The following is a 20,837-nucleotide window of genomic DNA, read 5'->3' as shown; positions in this document are numbered from 1 at the left end:
AGACTTTTTTTTTTTTTTTTTTTTTTTTTGGTCTCAGTAATAGGATATTACTACAGAATTCCTTTCTCAATCCCGAGGTGCTTATTATTTTAGTGGAAGCTTAGGACATTGGTAGGTCTCTCTGAGCTGATTATACCTCTTAGGATCTAAGAATTTTGATTCTAAAGGAAGTGTGAGTTGCTTTCTGATTCTTCAAGTCTTGATTTTAGGTATTTTTAAATTTTATTTATTTATTTATTTTACAGAGAGAGAGAGAGAGAGATATCACAAGTAGGAGGAGAGGCAGGCTCCCCACTGAGCAGAGAGCCTGATGTGGGGCTCGATCCCAGGACCCCGGGATCATGACCTGGGCCGAAGGCAGAGGCTTTAACCCACTGAGCCACCCAGGTGCCCCTTGATTTTAGGTATATATTTTGTTAAGTAAACCCTGCCCTGCACGTGGGGCTCAAACTCAGGACCCAGAGATCAAGAGTCACTTGCTCTACTGACTGAGAACACCAGACGCCCTTCCTTTAGGTCTTTAATCCCATTGCCCAGTAATATCCGAACAGACTATTTCTGTGATCTTTGAGAGTACAAAAGCAATGGTGGGGCACCTGGGTGGCCCAGTGGGTTAAACCTCTGCCTTAGGCTCAGGTCATGATCTCAGGGTCCTGGGATTGAGCCCCACATCGGACTCTCTGCTCTGCGGGGAGCCTGCTTCCTCTTCTCTCTCTCTGCCTGCCTCTCTGCCTACTTGTGATCTCTGTCTGTCAAATGAATGAATAGAAATTTTGGGAAAGAAAAAAAGAAAAAAAAAAAAAAACAATGGCTATACTTAGTTTAACCCGGCTTTTGTAGTGATCAGGTTCTAAACTGAGCTCAGTCAGCAGAGCTAAGCTTGACTCTGGATGACGAGAGAACAGAAATGCACCAGCAAAGAAATGGTGGAATGAATAGAGGTTTATTTTCCTAGGCAGATAATTAATGATCTTTCCTACATGAATTTTCGGGTATTCAGGTGTTTTTAGCTTCAATAAGGTTTTAAAAACTTAATTCTAATTTAAGAACTTCAAAAACTTTAAAAAATTAATATTTTTCTTAGAATTTCTTCATACCTTTTGAACAGTTTATTAACATTGTACTTATTGAGCATATCAGCACTGTAGCCTGCTTAACAGAAAAAAAAAAGTGACTTCAGCATATAAAGAGCCTATTTTTCTTACATACAAAGAAGTTTGGAGGAGCTCAGAGCCAGTTAAACTATGCCATCAGGGATCTAGGCACCTTTGGTCTTTCTGCCATCCTTGGCCTGGAACTTTCCTCCTCCTAGATGCAAGGCATTTGCTGTACTAATAGGCATCACATCTGCATTTTTGGCAGCAGAAGAAAAGGCTGAAAGCAAAAGCCTTCTCTTTGCAAAGTTGCCTTATGTTTCAATTAGGAGGAGAAGCCCTTCCTAAAGATTGGTGATCGCACACCGTTGGTCAGAATGCAGGCATGTACTCACAGCTCAGGCTGGGAATGGAGTTTTCTTTCCCCCCACTTTCACAGAGGGAGGCAAGGGAGAATGGGGTTGGAATGGTTATCCAGTGAGCCAAATTGTGGTACAAGAATCACTGGTCATAGAGCTAAGGAGTGTTTAAAATTTCACCACTTCCGTAAATGTTTTTTTTTGTTTTTGTCCTGCCTCCCACTCTTTTTTAGAGAGGGGGAGTGGGGGGGGGGGTGGAGGGACAGAAGGAAAGAGAGAGAAAGAGAGAATCTTAAGTAGGCTCCATGCTCAGTGCAGAGCCCAATGTGGAGCTCCGTCTCACGACCCTGAGATCATGACATGAGCCAAAATCAAGAGTCGGATGCTTAGCAAACTGAGCCACCCAGGGGCCCCTGTAAATGTTTCTTCAGGCTCCACTACCCTTAATGTCAAATCCCAAACCCAAATCTGTGCCTATAAATATGAATATCCTTCCTGGTTTTGTTTGGTAAGGTCTGCTTTTTTTTTTTTTTACTTTTAAAAAATTATTTATTTTTAGTTGTTTCCATTTAATAGATTATAAAACTGAAGTTCAGAGAGTTTTCTTCATTTGCCCACAGTCACACAGATAACAAATGGTCATGCCAGGCTGGTTGCATCTCGAACTAGCACATGTAATCACTGTTGCCGGATGGGTAAATAACGTGATTGATGCAATTGACCAGTCTCCTCCCTAAGGGACACCAGCTTACGGCTCTCACCTGAGCTGAGCAAGGCTCAGAGAGGTTAAGAGGCTTGTTTTAGGTGCATCAGCTGTAACAAGGTTTGGATATTTTTAGCAAGATAAGGTATTAAGCTAACGATGTTAGCGTTCATGTAGGCATTTGGATAATTCATTACTGTTCTTCCCTTTACTCTGGCAGCCTAAAGATGTAAGTGAAGAAGACGTAAAAACTGCGTTCTCTTCATGGCTACAGCAGGGTACTACTACCACACTTCCTGTGATACTATCAGAGGAAGAATACATTAAGCTGAGATTTAAAGATGGTGGGTAAATTTTGTTCTTTTGCTATTTTTCCTACTTAGGAAGTTTTTGTTGTTGTTTTTCCAACCTGTCATACGGGGGAACAGGAAACATAATGATGAGTAAATGGTTTTATATATCAGAGAATGCCTTTATTGAAATTTAAATCTTTAATTGTTTCATCTCCACTTCAGTGCTAACTCTACACATATTACTTTTTTTTTTTTTTGATAGGGTTGAAGGAGTTTTCTCTAAATATAGTTAATTCTTGGGAAAAAGAAAAAGAAAACATTTTTTTGTTGAGCACCAATCTGCTGCAGAAGACCACAGTACAAGTAATCATATTATTGAATATTTAATGAATATTTGTTGCATGGGATCGATAACAAAGTATGAGTTTACCTGTAAGACTTTGTATCCTGAAGTGTGTTAGAAATGTGAATGATAAGAGTAAGGAATAACTTGATTTAAAATATTTTATTATATACTCTCTTTAACTTATCTAAACAAATTGATTAATCCTATACTTAAAGTCGAGGCACAGTTAAGTTTCAAGAATAGAATTGATTGTGTTAACTGGCAAATGGATCATGATTTCAAATTATTCTAGTATTGAAACAAAGGAAAACTAGCTCTAGGGGTTTGATTTTTTAAAAATTCATATTTTTACTTGTATGTCTGCTTTAACCGATGTTTACAGTAAGCCGCATTATTTTGGCAGTACTTAAATTCTCAGCTTTTCACAAATATTATCAGATCACTTTCCTCCCAGAAGGATTTTATAAGTGGACTTTTTAGAATACTAGGTTTTTGTTAGGATAGTCACTCTTGTTATAGAGTTGAAGATACTCTAGTCATATAGAATTTGAATGGTTGAGAACCAGACATTGTCTCTCTACTTTTGAGATAAAATTGAAGGAATACCATTCAGAGGAGATAGAAATGTAAGAATTGTGAAGAGTAAATATGACACATATCAAAATTGCAAATATAAAGATGTGTCCATAAAAATGTATGAAGGAGATGACATCCTTTACTGTTTGTTCACCATAAATATTTTTGTTCCTTCGTTGAATAAATTACTGTTGGGAAGGCTCTTTTGAGTAATGATCTTGCATGCACCAGGTGTCTTTTCCTTCTGTGTAACAGAATCAGTAATTCTGTTTCCTGGGACCTGAGAAAAACAGACCAAAGATATAACTTTGAAATGTAAAACTGATTTTTCCTTGCTACTATAGGTCCTTCTAGATCCTATGGTAAAAGAAGAAAACAGTGAGGAAATTGACTTTGTTCTTCCTTTTTTAAAGCTGAACTGCTTGGGGTAAGAAGTTCTGGCCAAACTAGTATGTTTACAGCCGTGTTTGACATTCTGTCTGGCAGGGTTTTTATGTATAAACATTAAAGTACATGTTAATGTCATTGAATAATCTTAATAATGCATTAATAGGTATTTTTTCAGGGATTGTTTCAATTGTCACACCTTGCTTAGTAATTTGCTTTGTTTTCTTAGGGAACTACATAAAAGGCTGAAGCTTATTAGAAATTTTGCTTTGAGATTTGATTTGTGAGAAGGAACAACTGGGTATGACTTGGATCATATGTGCTTGAATAAAGCAATAATTCTTAGAGCTAGTACATTTATTTTAAACATTAAATCCAAAAACCTCTGAGTGTTTAAAAATATTTCAAATTAAGTTATTCCTTCAACTATCTTATTAATGTACTAATTGGGATTATTTGTGTTTTCCACAACTTTTAAAATCAAACAAGTCTGAAAAGAACTTCCTCTTAATTTCTTTATCTCTTATAGAATATGAGAATCTCCTATAAACATTACATCTTCGAATTCTTCACGGCTTTTTGTAGTTGTAGTAGTAATGATTTGGTTTCCTGTAATAGTATAATCTGTAAATGTTCTAGTAAAAGGATTAAACCATAAAATAACAATGTTTTTTTTTAAATTTTTTATTTTTTTTTAAGATTTTATTTTATTTATTTGACAGACAGAGATCAAAAGTAGGCAGAGAGGCAGGCAGAGAGAGAGAGGGAGAAGCAGTCTCCCTGCTGAACGGAAAGCCCGACGCGGGGCTCGATCCTAGGATCCTGAGATCATGACCTGAGCTGAAGGCAGAGGCTTTAACCCACTGAGCCACCCAGGCATCCCAAAATAACAATGTTTAAATACAGCATAATACTCATCTTGAAAGTAAAATCTCTTCAGACTCTGATTTTAGGAATGTATATTTATTATCAGAAAGTGCTAGAGTCAGGAAGTGGGTTGAAGTTCGTGCTTGTATAATCTACAAATTGAAACTGGACTTCAAAGGCTAAGTTTAAGAGGAAATAAGTCTTCCATTATCCTAATGCTTCAGATGCACTCATTCATGATCATGTGGATTACCAAACCAAAAATCATTTGAGAGGGGCGTTGGTGTGTGTTAAGACACATTCCTTAAGATGTCCTGTTCAGACAAAACTTCTGGGTACTGTACGTGTTTTAAAGTAATAAAGCTATTTTAAAAGCTGTTAACTCAGATTTGGCATTGATTTAATATACTTTTAAGTAAGGGAAAATTTTCCCCATTTTACTCTTTTAAAAATCATTAACTAGCCTGGGAAGGAAAGTTTCAGAATTTTTTACAGCTGGATTTGACCCTGCTTCAGTGTGTTACCATGCAACAATGTGTGTGTTTTGCAGAGGAGTGAATTCCTTAGGTGTGGCCTCCATGGAACACATCACTCATAGCCTCCTGGGTCGCCCCTTGTCTCGACAGCTGATGTCCCTAGTGGCAGGGCTTAGGAATGGAGCCCTTTTATTCACAGGAGGAAAGGTATGTGGTTAAAATGTGCCCATTGCACTAATCACTTCTATTTTTCTCTCTTTGGGTTTTGATCATTTGTTATACAGGGGTGTTAAGATATGGGAAGGCTACATTTGCTTTGGAAATTTAGAAAGTGGTGATGAATAAGATGAATAAGGGGACTTCCGCCCTGCCTTTTTTCTGTACCAATATCTGTATATGATTTTTGCTTTTCAGGGTGTTTATAGGGGTGATTGGTTTTCCAAATATTGAACCAGCCTTACATATCTGTAATAAATCCCACTTGGTTTTGGTGTATTATTCTTTGTATACCTTGCCGTGTTTGTTTGCTAATACTTTCTTTTTTTTTTTTTTTTTAAGTTTTTTTTTTTTTGCTTCTTTAAAAAAGATTATTTATTTGAGAGAGAGAGAGAGTATGCACTTGCATGAATGGGGGGAGGGCAGAGGGAAAGGGAGAGCTCAGTAGGGAGCCCAACACAGGGATTGATCTCACAACCCTGAGATTATGCCCTGAGCCCAAACCAAGAGTTGGCTGCTTAACCAACTGAGTCACCTAGGCACCCTATTTTGTTTTTTTGTTTTTGTTTTTTTAATTTACACCCAACATGGGGCTCAAACTCATGACCCTGAGATCAAGAGCTCTATGCCCTTCTGACGGAGCCAGCCAGGCGCTCCATTGTTTGCTAATACTCTGTTGAGAATTTTTGCATCTAAATTCATGAGCGATATTAGCCTATAGTTTTCTGTTTTCATACTGTCTTTGTCTAGTTTTGCTGTCATGGTAATAGTGACCTCATGAAATGAGTTCAGAAGTGTTCTTCCCATTCCATTTTCTGGAAGAGATTATCTAAAGTCGGTGTTCATTCTTCCTTAAATGTTTGGTAAAATCTCCAGTGATACAATCTGGTTTCTTCACCTTTAACTTTTTAATTATAAATTAAATTCCCTTAATTGTCTATTTCACCTTGGCAGACATTTGGTAGTTTCTAATTCCAAGGAGTTGGTCCATTTCTCCTAAGTTGTCAAATTCTTGAGCATAAAGTTGTTGGTAGTATTCCTTTTACTGTCCTTTGAATGACTGTGGAATCTGTTGTGATGGGCCATTTCCTGATCTTGGTGGTTTGTGTCTTCTACTTTACTCTTCATCAGTTTTGCTAGAGTCTCCATGCCCCTTTTAAGGGCTTTATTCTCTGCCAATGCAATATTGTTTTCAGGGGTACAGGGCGGTGTTTCCGAGTCCTTTTCTTTCATTCATTTCAAAATTTTTAAGGCTTTTTCAGTAAAATAGCTTTTTTTTCCCTGTTACTGGCCCAGTTGCTTTCTTCTGATTCTTATTTAAAATGTAGCAACTACTCCAGTATCCTAAGCTCCCCCTGCCGTAGGAAACCAGAAAAAGAGCAAGTTAAATCCAACGTAAGCAGAAGAAAAGAAATAATAAGAATTAGAGCAGAAATCAGTAAACTGAAAACAGTGAATTGAAATCAAGAGAGAAAATCAGCGAAACCAAAAGCTGCTTCTTTGAAAAGATGATAAAATTGATAAGCTTCTAGCCAGTCTAAGAAAAAAAAAAAGACACAAATTAGTAATACCAGAAATCAAAGAGGGTCCATCAGTACAGTTTCCATAAACATTAAAAGGATAATAAAGTAGTAATAGTCATGGACAACTCTATGCTCACATATTTGATAACCATCTTAGATGAATGGACCAATTCCTTGAAAGACAAAAGTTCCCAAAACTCACACAAGAAGAAGTAGACAATGTAAAAAGATCTATATCTAGTAAAGAAATTGAATTAATAATTAATAGCCTCATAAAACAGAAAACATCAGGCCCAGATAGATTCACTGGTATATTCTATCAAACACATAAGAAGAAGAAATGACCCAGTTTTCTACAGTCTCTCTCAGAGGATAGAAGCAAAAGGAATACTTCCTAACTCATTCTGTGAGGCCAGCATCACCCGAATACCAAAACCAGACAAAGGCATTAGAAGAAAACTACAGACTGGTATCACTCATGAACATAGATGCAGAAATCGTCAACAAAATATTAGCAAATCAAATCAACCAGTGTATACAGTAAAGAACTGTATACCATGATCAAGTGGGATTTATCCCAGGTATGCAAGGCTGGTGACCTATAGCAGCTCTTCTATGCAGTTTCTAGATTTTCTGTGTCAGATTCCAAAATGCATCATCATTGTAGAGTATTTATTTTGAACAAGCAATATTCTATTGATTCAGAAACCAGACATCCCCATCTTACCTAGGGGTAGCATGGTTGATAGGAAGAACAAACAGAGAAGACCTGGATTTGAGTCCCACCTCTGTCATGTATTTCCTGGCTGTGACCGCAGGCAGGTTTTCAGTTTCTTAGGATTAATCTCACTTAAGTGAAATAATATATGTGAAAGCACTTTGTAGACTGAAAAGTGCTATTATACAAATGTGAGTGGGGCACCTGGGTGGCTCAGCTGTTAAGCATCTGCCTTCGGCTCAGGTCATGATCCCCGGGGTCCTGAAATTGAGCCCCATATCTGGCTTCCCGCTCAGTGGGAAGCCTGCTTCTCCCTCTTCCACTCCCCCTGCTTGTGTTTCCTCTCTCACTGTGTCTCTCTTTGTCAAATAAATCTTAAAAAAAAAAAAAATGTGAGTTACTTTATGTGAGGAGACGGGCGTCTGACTGGGCAAAAGGACTTCAGCACCCCTTATTTCTTTATTCTTTGGAGAGCATTGACTCTTTTAAATAAAAAATCTTTTAAAGATTTTTTATTTTATTTATTTATTTTTATCTTTTAAAGATTTTTTTCTTTTTAAGAGTTGTGTGCTTCACCAACTGAGGCAGCAAGGCACACCTGGAGTCCATTGACTTAAATGTAAATGTAATTCCGTTAGCTATGATGATGGTTGTATTTGAGTGCCTGCCGAATTCCAGACTTTGTATAACAAACTTCACTGTTTTTCCAGCCCATGGTGCTGAAAAACAAAATATTAGAGCTGGTGCGGGCTCTTACAGCTAGACAAAGCGACAAGGGTAAGAAATAATAGCAGATTGAGGGAGAAAACCTATATTAAAAGAACTGTAAAAAGCTACCAATGTTCAGCCTTTCTTGGAAGCACTATAGCAATGTTCAGCAAAATTTTAAATGTGTACCTTATGATATAGTAATTCCACTCCTTAGAAATGTATTCTGAAGGTATAATCTGACAAATAAGTAAATAGGCATATCAATATTTATTTTAGCTTTACTTATAATAGTTAAAAATTGGAAGCAACATTAAGATACATTAAGAAGTGGCTTCTGGAACCTATTACTGTCTAGTATGTCTCAGAGTGGCAGCGAGCTGGGGAGCTGATGCGACTCCATATTTGTCCATAAAGAGGACAATGATTTGTCATGAACCCACATAAATAATCCCATCTCCATAAATTTACATCAAGTATGTGGGGAGTGTCTGGAAGGATGAAACATCAGAACAATTGACTGTGGTTACTTCAGTGAGGTAGGATGATTACGAACATTTTTTACCTTTCTCTCCTAAGTATTTATAGTTACTTTGTATTTTTTGCATATTATTTTATAAACCAGGATCAAACCCTCCATAGTCTGGGAATCACTTAATATAAAAATAAACAGTTCTGCCCACCATAAGAGTCTCTGAGGGCTACATGGAACACTAATTGGTGGTCACAGTTATACTATATGTAAATGACCAAGAAACTGAATTAAAATTACAGTTGATTTAAGATAATAGGGAAGTGGGTAATTAGTGCTTTCCATTGAAAATAGTTGAGGGGTGCCTGGATGTCTCAGTGGGTTAAGCCTCTGCCTTCGGCTCAGGTCATGATCTCAGGGTCTTGGGATTGAGCCCCACATCAGGCTCTCTGCTCAACAGGAAGCCTGCTTCTCCCTCTCTCTGCCTCTGCCTACTTGTGATCTCTCTCTGTCAAATAAATAAATAAAGTCTTAAAAAAAGTAGTTGAAATTAGGGACACCTGGGTGGCTCACTCATTAAGTGTCTGCCTTCATCTCAGATCATAGTCCTGGGGTTCTGGGGTCCTGGGATCCCAAGCCCCACATCAGGCTCCCTGCTCTATGGGAAACCTGCTTCTCCCTCTCCCACTCCTGTTTGCGTTCCCTCTCTCGCTCTTTGTCAATTAAATAAAAAAATAAAATCTTTTTTTTTTTTTAAGATTCTATTTATTTATTTGACAGATTGAGATCACAAGTAGAGAGGCAGGCAGAGAGAGAGAGAGAGAGAGAGAGAGAGAGAGGAGGAAGCAGGCTCCCTGGTGAGCAGAGAGCCCAATGTGGGGCTTGATCCCAGGTCCTGGGATCTTGACCTGAGCCAAAGGCAGAGGCTTTACCCACTGAGCCACCCAGGCGCCCCAAAAATCAAATCTTTCTTAAAAAATAGTTGAAATTAAATGGAAATAGGATTCATTTCTCTAGAAAAATTATTTAATGTTCACATTATTCCCTTCTAGTAAATAACAAAGCATTGCCTGTTTTTAAAGGTAAGCAAAATTAAGTATTAGTGATTGTTTTAACAAATGGCAAAAACAAATTAGATGTTTATTTTCCTTCTATGCTCTATAATGAACATAGGATACATCCAGCTTCTAACAGCTTGAAACAAAAGTCATTTTAGTAACACCTGCCTTTCTCACACAGCAACTAGCCTGGTATATACATTTTTTACTTTTTCAAAGCATTTTATTATTTTTTGTGTCAGTACCAATTGAGGTTGGAACTGGAGTGGGAAATGCCCTTTTTGGGGCTGGGGGGGGAGTCTATATTCCTGAGATTGGGTTGTCCTCTGTTAACCTTGCCTGTGTTTCTATACTACTTGAAACCTTCTATGAAGCCTGGGAAGCTGGAGCCTCCTGGTTTCTTCGAGGAATATTACGTATTTTTCTTTGATAGATTTGAATTCGTATTTAGGAAATAATTCTTTCCCACTTACCCTGCAGGGCTTTTAAAACTTCATGAATCCAGATTTTCACTCCTTCCTGTTAGTTTACTTTTTTTTTTTTTTTTAAGATTTTATTTATTTGACAGACTTCTCTGTCAAGCAAGAGAGGGAACACAAGCAGGGACAGTGGAAGAGGGAGAAGCAGGCTTCCTGCCAGTCAAGGAGCCCGATGCAGGGCTAGATCCCAGGAACCCCAGGATCATGACCTGAGCCGAAGGCAGATGCTTAATGACTGAGCCACCCAGGCACACCCCTGTTAGTTTACTTTACGCTAAATGTCACCCACCATAATGTGGTCCCAGAGCTCCAGGGATGTGGGGTTTCTTTCTTTTTTTTTTTTTTAACCCCTAGCTTTATTGGGCTCTAACAGGCATAGAACGTTGTGTAGTGAACACTTGATCAGTGAGGCTGAGTCTGGGTGGTTGCCACAGTAACAGAAGCTATTTCTGTGATTAAATAGTTTGCTTATGAGGCAATTATCTTCTAGGGCACTGGCAAATCAACTTTAGCCAAGGCAGTCTGTAAAGAAACATCTGACAGATTGGATGCCCATGTGGAGATAGTTGACTGTAAAGCTTTACGAGGTATGACTATGATAACCCTCAACATAAAACCCTTTTTTTGCTAGAAAGACAGAAATGTTATTTAATGCTGTTAATCTAACAACTGTGAATATCTGATCTTTAACTTTTCTTTTAGTCATTGAAATTCCTTGGAAATGTAAAACCTTTGGTTTTCTAATATTTTCAGCAAAATTTTTTAAAGTCTCCATACTTGATGGAAGCCTGGCCCCCTCCTTTTTTTTCCCCAGCCAAAACTCTTTGTAGACTATATTCCTGGAAATGCCAACTTAGACCATTCGGAGAAAGTTAGTATCTAAGATATACTCTGATGGGTATAAATTACCCCTGAGTTGCTAGAGAAACGCTGGGTGAGGCAGGGAAGGCTGGCTGTGGACAGTAAGGAGGGAAATTACAATTTACTGTGTATGCTTTTATACTTTCAAAGTGTTTACTGCTTCTTACCTTTTTTTTTTTTTTTAAAAAAAAAACAAGATTGGAAAGATTTTATTTTGAATACCTTTTCCCCCCCTTGGCTACCTCTACCATGTCATCCCAATTAATCCCAGGCTCTGTATGTGTTTGTGTATTTTAAGTATATGGTAAGAAACTAAGAAATAGCCTTTGAAAACCCATTACTTCATATGCTACAAAGGTGATTTTAGAGGGACTGTCCATCTCTCAGAGTCCTACTTGAAGCTTCATGTGAAAGCTTTGTTGTAGACCTAAGTAACAGGAACTCTGTATCAGCTTATGACTTTGTATATTTTCTGTTGTTTGAAAATTAAAAGTTGGCCATTCACCAGGAAGTTTGAAGCCAATGTATGATTCAAACAGAGTAACTCTAAAATCTCTGGACAGCTACATGTATGTTTGATTTTATGAGAGTCTTGATCCCCTACTCTTATTTATGTTTTTCCATATCCTCCTTTTATTTTACTGTTTTGTTGTATGCCATCTGACATTTGCTGTGGAATAAGGCCAGGTAAGAATACATACATACAGGACTTACAGTAGCATATTCCTTTTTTCCGTTTTATAAAATTCAGTTCTTTAGTGAGTCCTTTGAGGCTGTATTAATTAAAACCAAGTTAATGACTAACAAATTTTAGTGATTGGTATATTAACAAAATATGGCTGAAAGTTTCATAGTTAAATCAGTATTGAATTTTCTAATGCTCTCAGAAAAGCAGCTGGAACTTACCAGCCCTGAAGTAACATTAAAACCATTTTATATCTTCCATATTAAGGAAAAAGGCTTGAAAATGTACAAAAAACCCTGGAGCTGGCTTTCTCAGAGGCAGCATGGAGGCAGCCTTCTGTGATTCTGCTGGATGACCTTGACCTCATCGTTGGCCTGCCTGCTGTCCCGGAACATGAGCATAGCCCTGAGGCCGTGCAGAGCCAGCGGCTGGCACATGGTAATGGCAACGCACCCACTCGTGGCCGTGGGCCTTTTTCTTTGGCTAGCCAACAGTTTCGGTCTTAGTGACAAATCTGCTCTCTTCAGAAAATGCCATGTTATATGTTGCTTTTGAGGCTTCTGTATTAGTAAAATTGGTAGACAAGTGCAGTGTGAAAATTCTGCAACTTCGTGATTAGTCTTATGGGGTTTTTGTGCTCTCCTACGCTTATTAGAAATCGCTTTGTTCATTTGACAAATACTTGTCTAATGCTTGTGCACAGTCTGTATTCTCAAAGTCTAGGAGCGGAAAGAAAAGTAAACGGACCATTTTCGTACGGAATACAGATAGTGAAAATGGTAGCTATCATGCGTTGAGTGCCTTTTCTGGGCTAGGGACTGTTTTGTACTCTACCTGCCACTATCCTGCTACTGATCTCCAGATGAATTAATGGAAATTTAGAGATTAAGTCGTTTGACCAGGGCGGCACAGCTCGGAGGTGGCGGGATTTCTGCTAGAGGTGTATGCGGGGCCCTGGAGGAGCCCGCACACTCAGCTGGGACTGGGAGGGTGGTAAGGAGTTAGCAGAGAAGGCTGCTGGGGGAGTTGATAACTGCAATGAACGGCATTTTGATGGAGGAGTAGACATTAGCGTGAAGCAGCTTCATGCTAGTGAGGAAGCAAAGGAAGCGTGATCCACAGGCAAAGGCACAGAGGTATGTGAACTGGTGGGAAGTTAGTGACTGTCGCATAACTGGAGCTTAGAATTCATCGAGGGAGCTGGGGGGGTAGTGCCGGAGGTTTTGCCAGCATGTAGGTGCCTCCAGGTTCTTGAGGGAACAGATAGAAAATGCAACCTCAGTGCCTTGGCTTCTTACAAACTCCTGTTAATCTTGCAGTTTGAATCCTATAGGAGTACTTACTGGAATGCTGCAAATGTCTAGGTCAGGACTTCGATACACATTATTAATGCCTCTTTCAGTTCTGACCACCTAACCACCAAACCTGGCAAGAGCTGGTGTGGAGATGGTTCAGGAAGTCATAAGAATAGGAACTGTATGTTGCCTGATCAACAGAGTACAATATGGAAATTGATCCTCTTTCTGTATCTCGGACTCCTGTTCATTTACTTTCTAAAATCCCGAAGTAAGGAACCACCTAGGCATTGTTTTGCATATACAGACTGAGTTTACAGTACTTCCTCTGCCTCCATTAGATTGGTTGGACTGGGGCTGATACTAGGTCCTCAATAAATCCATCAACGAATGAATGGCAGACTTAATTTTTCGAAGGTATGAAGGATTCATTCTCTCTGTACTCCATCTAAAAGCTCAACTTTAGATTATTTTTAATGACTATAATTTTTAATTCATGTTTATATTTACTAAGCTTTTATCCTACATTGCTTTATTATTCTAGCTTTGAGTGATATGATGAAAGAGTTGATTTCCACGGGAAGTTTGGTTGCACTGATTGCCACAAGCCAGTCTCAACATTCTCTGCATCCGTTGCTTATCTCTGCTCAAGGAATTCACATTTTTCAGTGTGTCCAACATATTCAACCTCCTGATCAGGTAATACTGCTTGTGAAGGTTGTTGAAATATGTCCCTCTTTATAGAAAGCATTTTTCAGTTTTACTTTATTTATGTATTTAATTAACTAAATTTATTTATAGTAGGCTCCATGCCCAGTGCAGGGCTTGAACTCATGACCCTGAGATCAAGACCTGAGCTGAGATCAAGAGTCTGATGCTTAACTGACTGAGCCACCCAGGCGCACCTCATTTTTTAATGCTATTAATAATTTATGGCTTTAAACTTATGCTTAAGGATATTTAAAAGGTGACATTTGGTGCATGTTGTGCTTAGATTCACAATTTCCATTTATAACCATCTGAAATGTTATTATGTACTTTCCAAGGCTTTTTGGAAAACATTTCTTTTTTTACTTATTAAAATTTTGTTATTCTATTTAAAAGGAAACAAAAAGCCTACAAATTCTGAACTGCTTCATTTTTCCATTGGTAAAATCTGTAAATACGTCCTGGACATTAGAATTTTTTTCAGTTTATTGAGTTATAGTTAGCAAAGTTGTATATATTTAAAGTGTACAATATGATTTACATATACATTATAAAATATTTACCACAATCAAGTTAATTGAACATATCCATTACATTACATAGTTACCTTTTGTAAAGATTTCTTTTTAAAAAGAAAGAGCATTTAGTGAGAAATGCATATAAAATTATAAATATGTATATATATATTCTTTTTCATCATAAGTGTACTCTTTAATCCCCATCATGTATTTCGCCCATCCCCCACCCACTGTCCCTCTGGTAACCATCAGTTTCTTCTCTGTAGTTAGGAGTGTTTCTTGATTTGTCTCTTTTTCTTTTTTCCTTTGCTCATTTGTTTCTTAAATTCCACATATGAATGAAATCACATGATACTTGCCTTTCTCTGATGTATTTTGCTTAGCATTAGATTCTTTAGCTCTGTCCATGTTGTTGCAAATGGCAAGATCTCATTCCTTTTCATGTCTGAGTAATGTTCTTTTGTATATATGGACCACATCTTTATCTCTTCATCTGTTGATGGGCGCTTGGGCTGCTTCCATAATTTGGCTATTGTAAATAATGCTGCTGTAAACATAGGGGTGTGTGTATCCCTGTGAATTAGTGTTTTTGTATTTTGGGGGGTAAATAGTAGTATGATCACTGGATCATAAGGTAGTTCTAGTTTTAATTTTTTGAGGAACCTCCTCAGTTTTCCACTGTTTTCCACAGTAGTTGCACCAGTTTGCATTCTCACCAACAACGCAAGAGTGTTCTTTTTTCTTCAAATCCTTGTCAATATTTACTGTTTTTTGTGTTTTTGACTAGTCATTCTGACAGGCATGAGGTGATCTCTAGATCATTGTAGTTTTGATTGGCATCTCCCTGATAATTAGCGATGTTGGGAATCTTTTCATGTCTTTTGGCCTTTGGAGAAATGCGTGTTCATGTCTTCTGCCCATATTTTAATTGGATTGTTTTTGGGGTACTGAGTTATATCGGTTCTTTATATATTTTGGATACTAACCCTTTATCAGATATGTCATTTGCAACTATCTTCTCCCACTCAGTCAGTTGCCTTTTCGTTTTGTTGATTGTTTCCTTCATTGTGCAAAAGCTTTTTATTTTGATGTAGTTCAAATAATTTATTTTTGCTTTTATTTCCCTGGCCTTGGGAGATATATGTAGAAGAATATTGCATTGACCGATGTTAGAGAAATTACTGCCTGTGCTCTCTTTAAGGATTTTTATGGTTTCAGGTCTCACATTTAGGTAATCAATCCATTTGAGTTTATTTTATTTTTTTAAATTGATATTCATTAGTTTATTTAGCAGTCCCCACACTATTAATAAATAATATTGAAGTTGTTCTTTTCTGAAACTTCACGTAAAAGGTGTTTGGGTTTTGTGTTTCTTTTTCTTTCTTTCTTTTTTTAAACATACAATGTACTATTTGCCCCAGGGGTACAGGTCTGTGAATCGTCGGGCTTACACACTTCACAGCACTCTTCATAGCAAATACCCTCCCCTATGTCCATAACCCAGCCACCCTCTCCATACCCTCCTCCCCCCAGAAACCTTCAGTTTGTTTTGTGAGATTAAGAGACTCTTATGGTTTGTCTCCCTCCTGATCCCATCTTTATTTTTTCCTTCCCTACTCCCTAAACCCCCCACTTTGCCTCTCAAATTCCTTATATCAGGGAGATCATATGACAGTTGTCTTTCTCCGATCGACTTCTTTCGCTGAGCATAATACCTTCTAGTTCCATTCACGTCGTTGCAAATGGCAAAATTTCATTTCTTTTAATGACTGCATAGTATTCCATTCTATATATATGGTATATATGGTGTATATATATATATATATATATATATATATATATATGTGGTATATATGGTATATATGTGGTATATACCACATCTTCTTTATCCATTCATCTGTTGATGGATGATGGACATCTAGGTTCTTTCCATAGTTTGGCTATTGTGGACATTGCTGCTATAAACATTTGGGTACACTATACTATAGTGTTAGTTATATAGTGTTATATTTATAACACTATAAACACTAGGGTAAATACCTAGTAGTGTGATTGCTGGGTCGTAGGGTAGCTCTATTTTCAACTTTTTGAGGAACTTCCATGCTGTTTTCCAGAGTGGCTGCACCAGAGTGTTTTCTCTGTTTTCCAGAGTGGCTTGCATTCCCAACAACAGTGTAGGAGGGTTCCCCTCTGCATCTTTGCCAGCATCTGTTGTTTCCTGACTTGTTAATTTTAGCCATTCTGATTGGTGTGAGGTGGTATCTCATTGTGGTTTTAATTTGTATTTCCCTGATGCCAAGTAATGTGGAGCACTTTTTCATGTGCCTGTTGGCCATCTGGATGTCTTCTTCGCTGAAATGTCTGTTCATGTCCTCTGTCCATTTCATGATTGGATTATTTGTTCTTTGGGTGTTGAGTTCGATGAGTTCTTTATAGATTTTGGATATTAGCCCTTTATTTGATATGTTGTTTGCAAATATCTTCTCCCATTCTGTCAGTTGTCTTTTGGTTTTGTTGACTGTTTCCTTTGCTGTGCAGAAGGTTTTGATCTTGATGAAGTCCCAATAGTTCATTTTTGCCCTCGCTTCCCTTGCCTTTGGTGATGTTTCTAAGAAGTTGCTGTGGCTGAGGTTGAAGTGGTTCCTGCCTGTGTTCTCCTGAAGGATTTTGATGGATTCCTTTCTCACATTGAGGTCTTTCATCCATTTTAAGTCTATTTTTGTGTGTGGTGTAAGGAAATGGTCCAGTTTCATTTTTCTGCATGTGGCTGTCCAGTTTTCCCAACACCATTTGTTGAAGAGACTGTCTTTTTTCCACTGGACATTCTTTCCTGGTTTGTCAAAGATAAGTTGACCATAGAGTTGAGAGTCTATTTCTGGGCTCTTTATTCTGTTCCATTGACCTATATGTCTGTTTTTGTGCCAGTACCATACTATCTTGATGATATCAGCTTTGTAATAAAGCTTGAAGTCTGGAATTGTGATACCACCAACTTTGGCTTTCTTTTTCAAGATTCCTCTGGCTATTCAAAGTCTTTTCTGGATCCATATAAATTTTAGGATTATTTGTTCCATTTCTTTGAAAAAAATGGATGGTATTTTGATAGGAATTGCATTAAACGTGTAGATTGCTTGAGGTAGCATAGACATTTTCACAATATTTGTTCCTTCCAGTCCACGAGCATGAACATTTTTCCATTTCTTTGTGTCTTCCTCAATTTCTTTCATGAGTACTTTATAGTTTTCTGAGTACAGATTCTTCGCCTCTGATTAGGTTTATTCTTCGCCTCTGATTAGGTTTATTCCTGGGTATCTTATGGTTTGGGGCGCAACTGTAAATGGGATCAACTCCTTAATATCTCTTTCTTCTGTCTTGCTGTTGGTGTATAGAAATGCAACTGATTTCTGGCATTGGTTTTATATCCTGACACTTTACTGAATTCCTGTACAAGCTCTAGCAGATTTGGAGTGGAGTCTTTTGGGTTTTCCACATAAAGTATCATATCATCTGCAGAGAGTGATAGTTTGACTTCTTCTTTGCCAATTTGGATGCCTTTAATTCCTTTTTGTTGTCTGGTTGCTGAGGGTAGGACTTCTAGTACTATGTTGAATAGCAGTGGTGATAGTGGACATCCCTGCTGTGTTCCTAACCTTAGGGGAAAAGCTTTCAGTTTTTCTCCATTGAGAATAATATTCGCAGTGGGTTTTTCATAGATGGCTTTGATGATATTGAGGTATGTACCCTCTATCCCTACACTTTGAAGAGTTTTGATCATGAAAGGATGCTGTACTTTGTCAAATGCTTTTCAGCATCTATTGAGAGTATCATATGGTTCTTGTTCTTCCTTTTATTAATGTGTTGTATCACATTGATTTGCGGATGTTGAACCAACCTTGCAGCCCTGGAATAAATCCCACTTGGTCGTGGTGAATAATCCTTTTAATGTACTGTTGGATCCTATTGGCTAGTATTTTGGTGAGAATTTTCGCATCTGTGTTCATCAAGGATATTGGTCTGTAATTCTCTTTTTTGATGGGGTCTTTGTCTGGTTTTGGGATCAAGGTAATGCTGGCCTCTTTAAATGAGTTTCGAAGTGTTCCTTCCATTTCTATTTTTTGGAACAGTTTCAGGAGAATAGGTATTAATTCTTCTTTAAATGTTTGATAGAATTCCCCTGGGAGGCCGTCTGGCCGTGGGTTCTTGTTTGTTGGGAGATTTTTGATAACTGTTTCAATCTCCTTACTGGTTATGGGTCTGTTCAGGTTTTCTATTTCCTCATGGTTCAGTTTTGGTAGTTTATAGGAATGCATCCATTTCTTCCAGATTGTCAAATTTGTTGCGTATAGTTGCTCATAATATGGTCTTATAATTGTTTGTGTTTCTTTGGTGTTGGTTGTGATCTCTTCTTTTTCATTCATGATTTTATTTATTTGGGTCCTTTCTCTTTTCTTTTTGATAAATCTGGCCAGGCTTATCAAACTTATTAATTCTTTCAAAGAACCATCTCCTAATTTCGTTGATTTGTTCTACTGTTTTTTTGGTTTCTGTTTCATTGAGTTCTGCACTGATTTTTATTATTTCTTTTTTCCTGCTGGGTTTAGGCTTTCTTTGCTGTTCTTTCTCCAGCTCCTTTAGGTATAGGGTTAGGTTGTGTATTTGAGACCTTTCTTGTTTCTTGAAAAAGGCTTGTATCGCTATATATTTTCCTCTCAGGACAGCCTTTGTGGTGTCGCACAGATTTTGAACAGTTGTGTTTTCATTATCATTTGTTTCCATGAATTTTTTCAGTTCTTCTTTAATTTCCTGGTTGACCCATTCATTCTTTAGTAGGATGCTATTTAGCCTCCATGTATTTGGGTTCTTTCCAAATTTCCTCTTGTGATTGAGTTCTAGCTTCAGAGCATTGTGGTCTGAAAATATGCAGGGAATGAACCCAATCTTTTGGTACCAGTTGAGACCTGATTTGTGAGCCAGGATGTGATCTATTCTGGGGAATGTTCCATGTGCACTAGAGAAGAATGTGTATTCTTTTGCTTTGCAATGGAATGTTTTGAATACATCTGTGATGTCCATCTGGTCCAGTGTGTCATTTAAGACCTTTATTTCCTTGTTGATCTTTTGCTTGGATGATCTGTCCACTTGAGTGAGGGGGGTGTTAAAGTCCCGTACTATTATTGTATTATTGTCAATGTGTTTCTTTGATTTTGTTATTAATTGGTTTATATAGTTGGTTGCTCCCATGTTAGGAGCATAGATATTTAAAATTGTTAGAGCTTCTTGTTGGACAGACTCTTTGAGTATGATTTGGTGTCCTTCTTATCTGATACAAGGATTGCCACCCCAGCTTTCTTTTGATGTCCATTAGCATGGTAAATTGTTTCCCACCCACTCACTTTAAATCTGGAGGTGTCTTTGGGTATAAAATGAGTTTCTTGTAGACAGCATATTGATGGGGTTTGTTTTTTTATCCACTCTGATACCCTGTGTCTTTTGATTGAGGCATTTAGTCCATTTACATTCTGGGTAACTATGGAAGATATTAATTTAGTGCCATTATATTGCCTTTAAGGTGACTGTTACTGTATATTGTCTCTATTCCTTTCTGGTCTACTAGTATTGGGCTCTCTCTTTGCTTAGAGGACCCCTTTCAGTATTTCCTGTAGGCCTGGTTTGGTGTTTACAAACTCTTAGTTTTTGTTTGTCCTGGAAGCTTTTTATCTCTCCTTCTATTTCCAATGACAGCCTAGCTGGATATAGTATTCTTGGCTGCATGTTTTTCTCATTTAGTACTCTGAATATATCATGCCAGCTCTTTCTGGCCTTCCAGGTCTCTGTGGACAAGTCTGCTGCCAATCTAATATTTTTACCATTGTATGTTACAGACTTCTTGTCCCGAGCTCCTTTCAGGATTTTCTCTTTGTCATTAAGACATACAAGTTTTACTATTAGATGACGGCGTGTGGACCTATTTTTATTGATTTTGAGGGGGGTTCTCTGTGCCTCCTGAATTTTGATGCTTGTTCCCTTTGCCATATTAGGGAAATTCTCTCCAATAATTTGCTCCAGTATACCTTCTGCTCCCCTCTCTCTTTCTTCTTCTTCTGGAATCCCAATTACTCTAATATTGTTTTGTCTTACAGTATCACTTATCTTTCGAGTCCTCCCCTTGTGGTCCAGTAGTTGTTTGTCTCTCTTTTGCTCAGTTTCTTTATTCTCCATCATTTGGTCTTCTGTATCACTAATTCTCTCTTCTGCCTCATTTATCCTAGCAGTAAGAGCCTCCATTTTTTATTGCACCTCATTAATAGCTTTTTTGATTTCAGCTTGGTTTGATTTTAGTTCTTTTATTTCTCCAGAAAGGGCTTGTGTTTCTCCAGATAGGGTTTCTCTAATATCATCCATGCCTTTTTGGAACCCAGCTAGCACCTTGAGAATCGTCATTCTGAACTCCAGTTCTGACATATTACCAATGTCCGTATTGATTAGGTCCTTAGC

General features: G+C 37.8%; 1 protein-coding gene across 3 annotated transcripts in view; it reads left to right on the top strand.

Moving 5' to 3' along the window:
- The window catches only part of LOC111147189 (peroxisomal biogenesis factor 1), an 84,042-nt gene that overhangs the window by 44,432 nt on the left and 18,773 nt on the right, over positions 1-20,837 (top strand). For 2 of the 3 annotated variants that reach the window (XM_022503080.1, XM_022503082.1), the window contains 7 exons: positions 2,377-2,500; positions 2,712-2,812; positions 3,716-3,798; positions 5,176-5,308; positions 10,766-10,862; positions 12,089-12,259; positions 13,661-13,815. In XM_022503080.1, the coding sequence (XP_022358788.1) occupies positions 2,377-2,500; positions 2,712-2,812; positions 3,716-3,798; positions 5,176-5,308; positions 10,766-10,862; positions 12,089-12,259; positions 13,661-13,815 (864 nt within the window). The remainder of the gene's footprint in view (positions 1-2,376; positions 2,501-2,711; positions 2,813-3,715; positions 3,799-5,175; positions 5,309-10,765; positions 10,863-12,088; positions 12,260-13,660; positions 13,816-20,837) is intronic. The other variant, XM_022503083.1, reaches the window with a different exon arrangement.

Source organism: Enhydra lutris, unplaced genomic scaffold (assembly GCF_002288905.1).
Source record: "Enhydra lutris kenyoni isolate GAN:26980312 unplaced genomic scaffold, ASM228890v2 scaffoldscaffold16, whole genome shotgun sequence".
NCBI lineage: Eukaryota > Metazoa > Chordata > Mammalia > Carnivora > Mustelidae > Enhydra > Enhydra lutris.
This window is presented reverse-complemented; position numbering and strand designations above follow the sequence as displayed.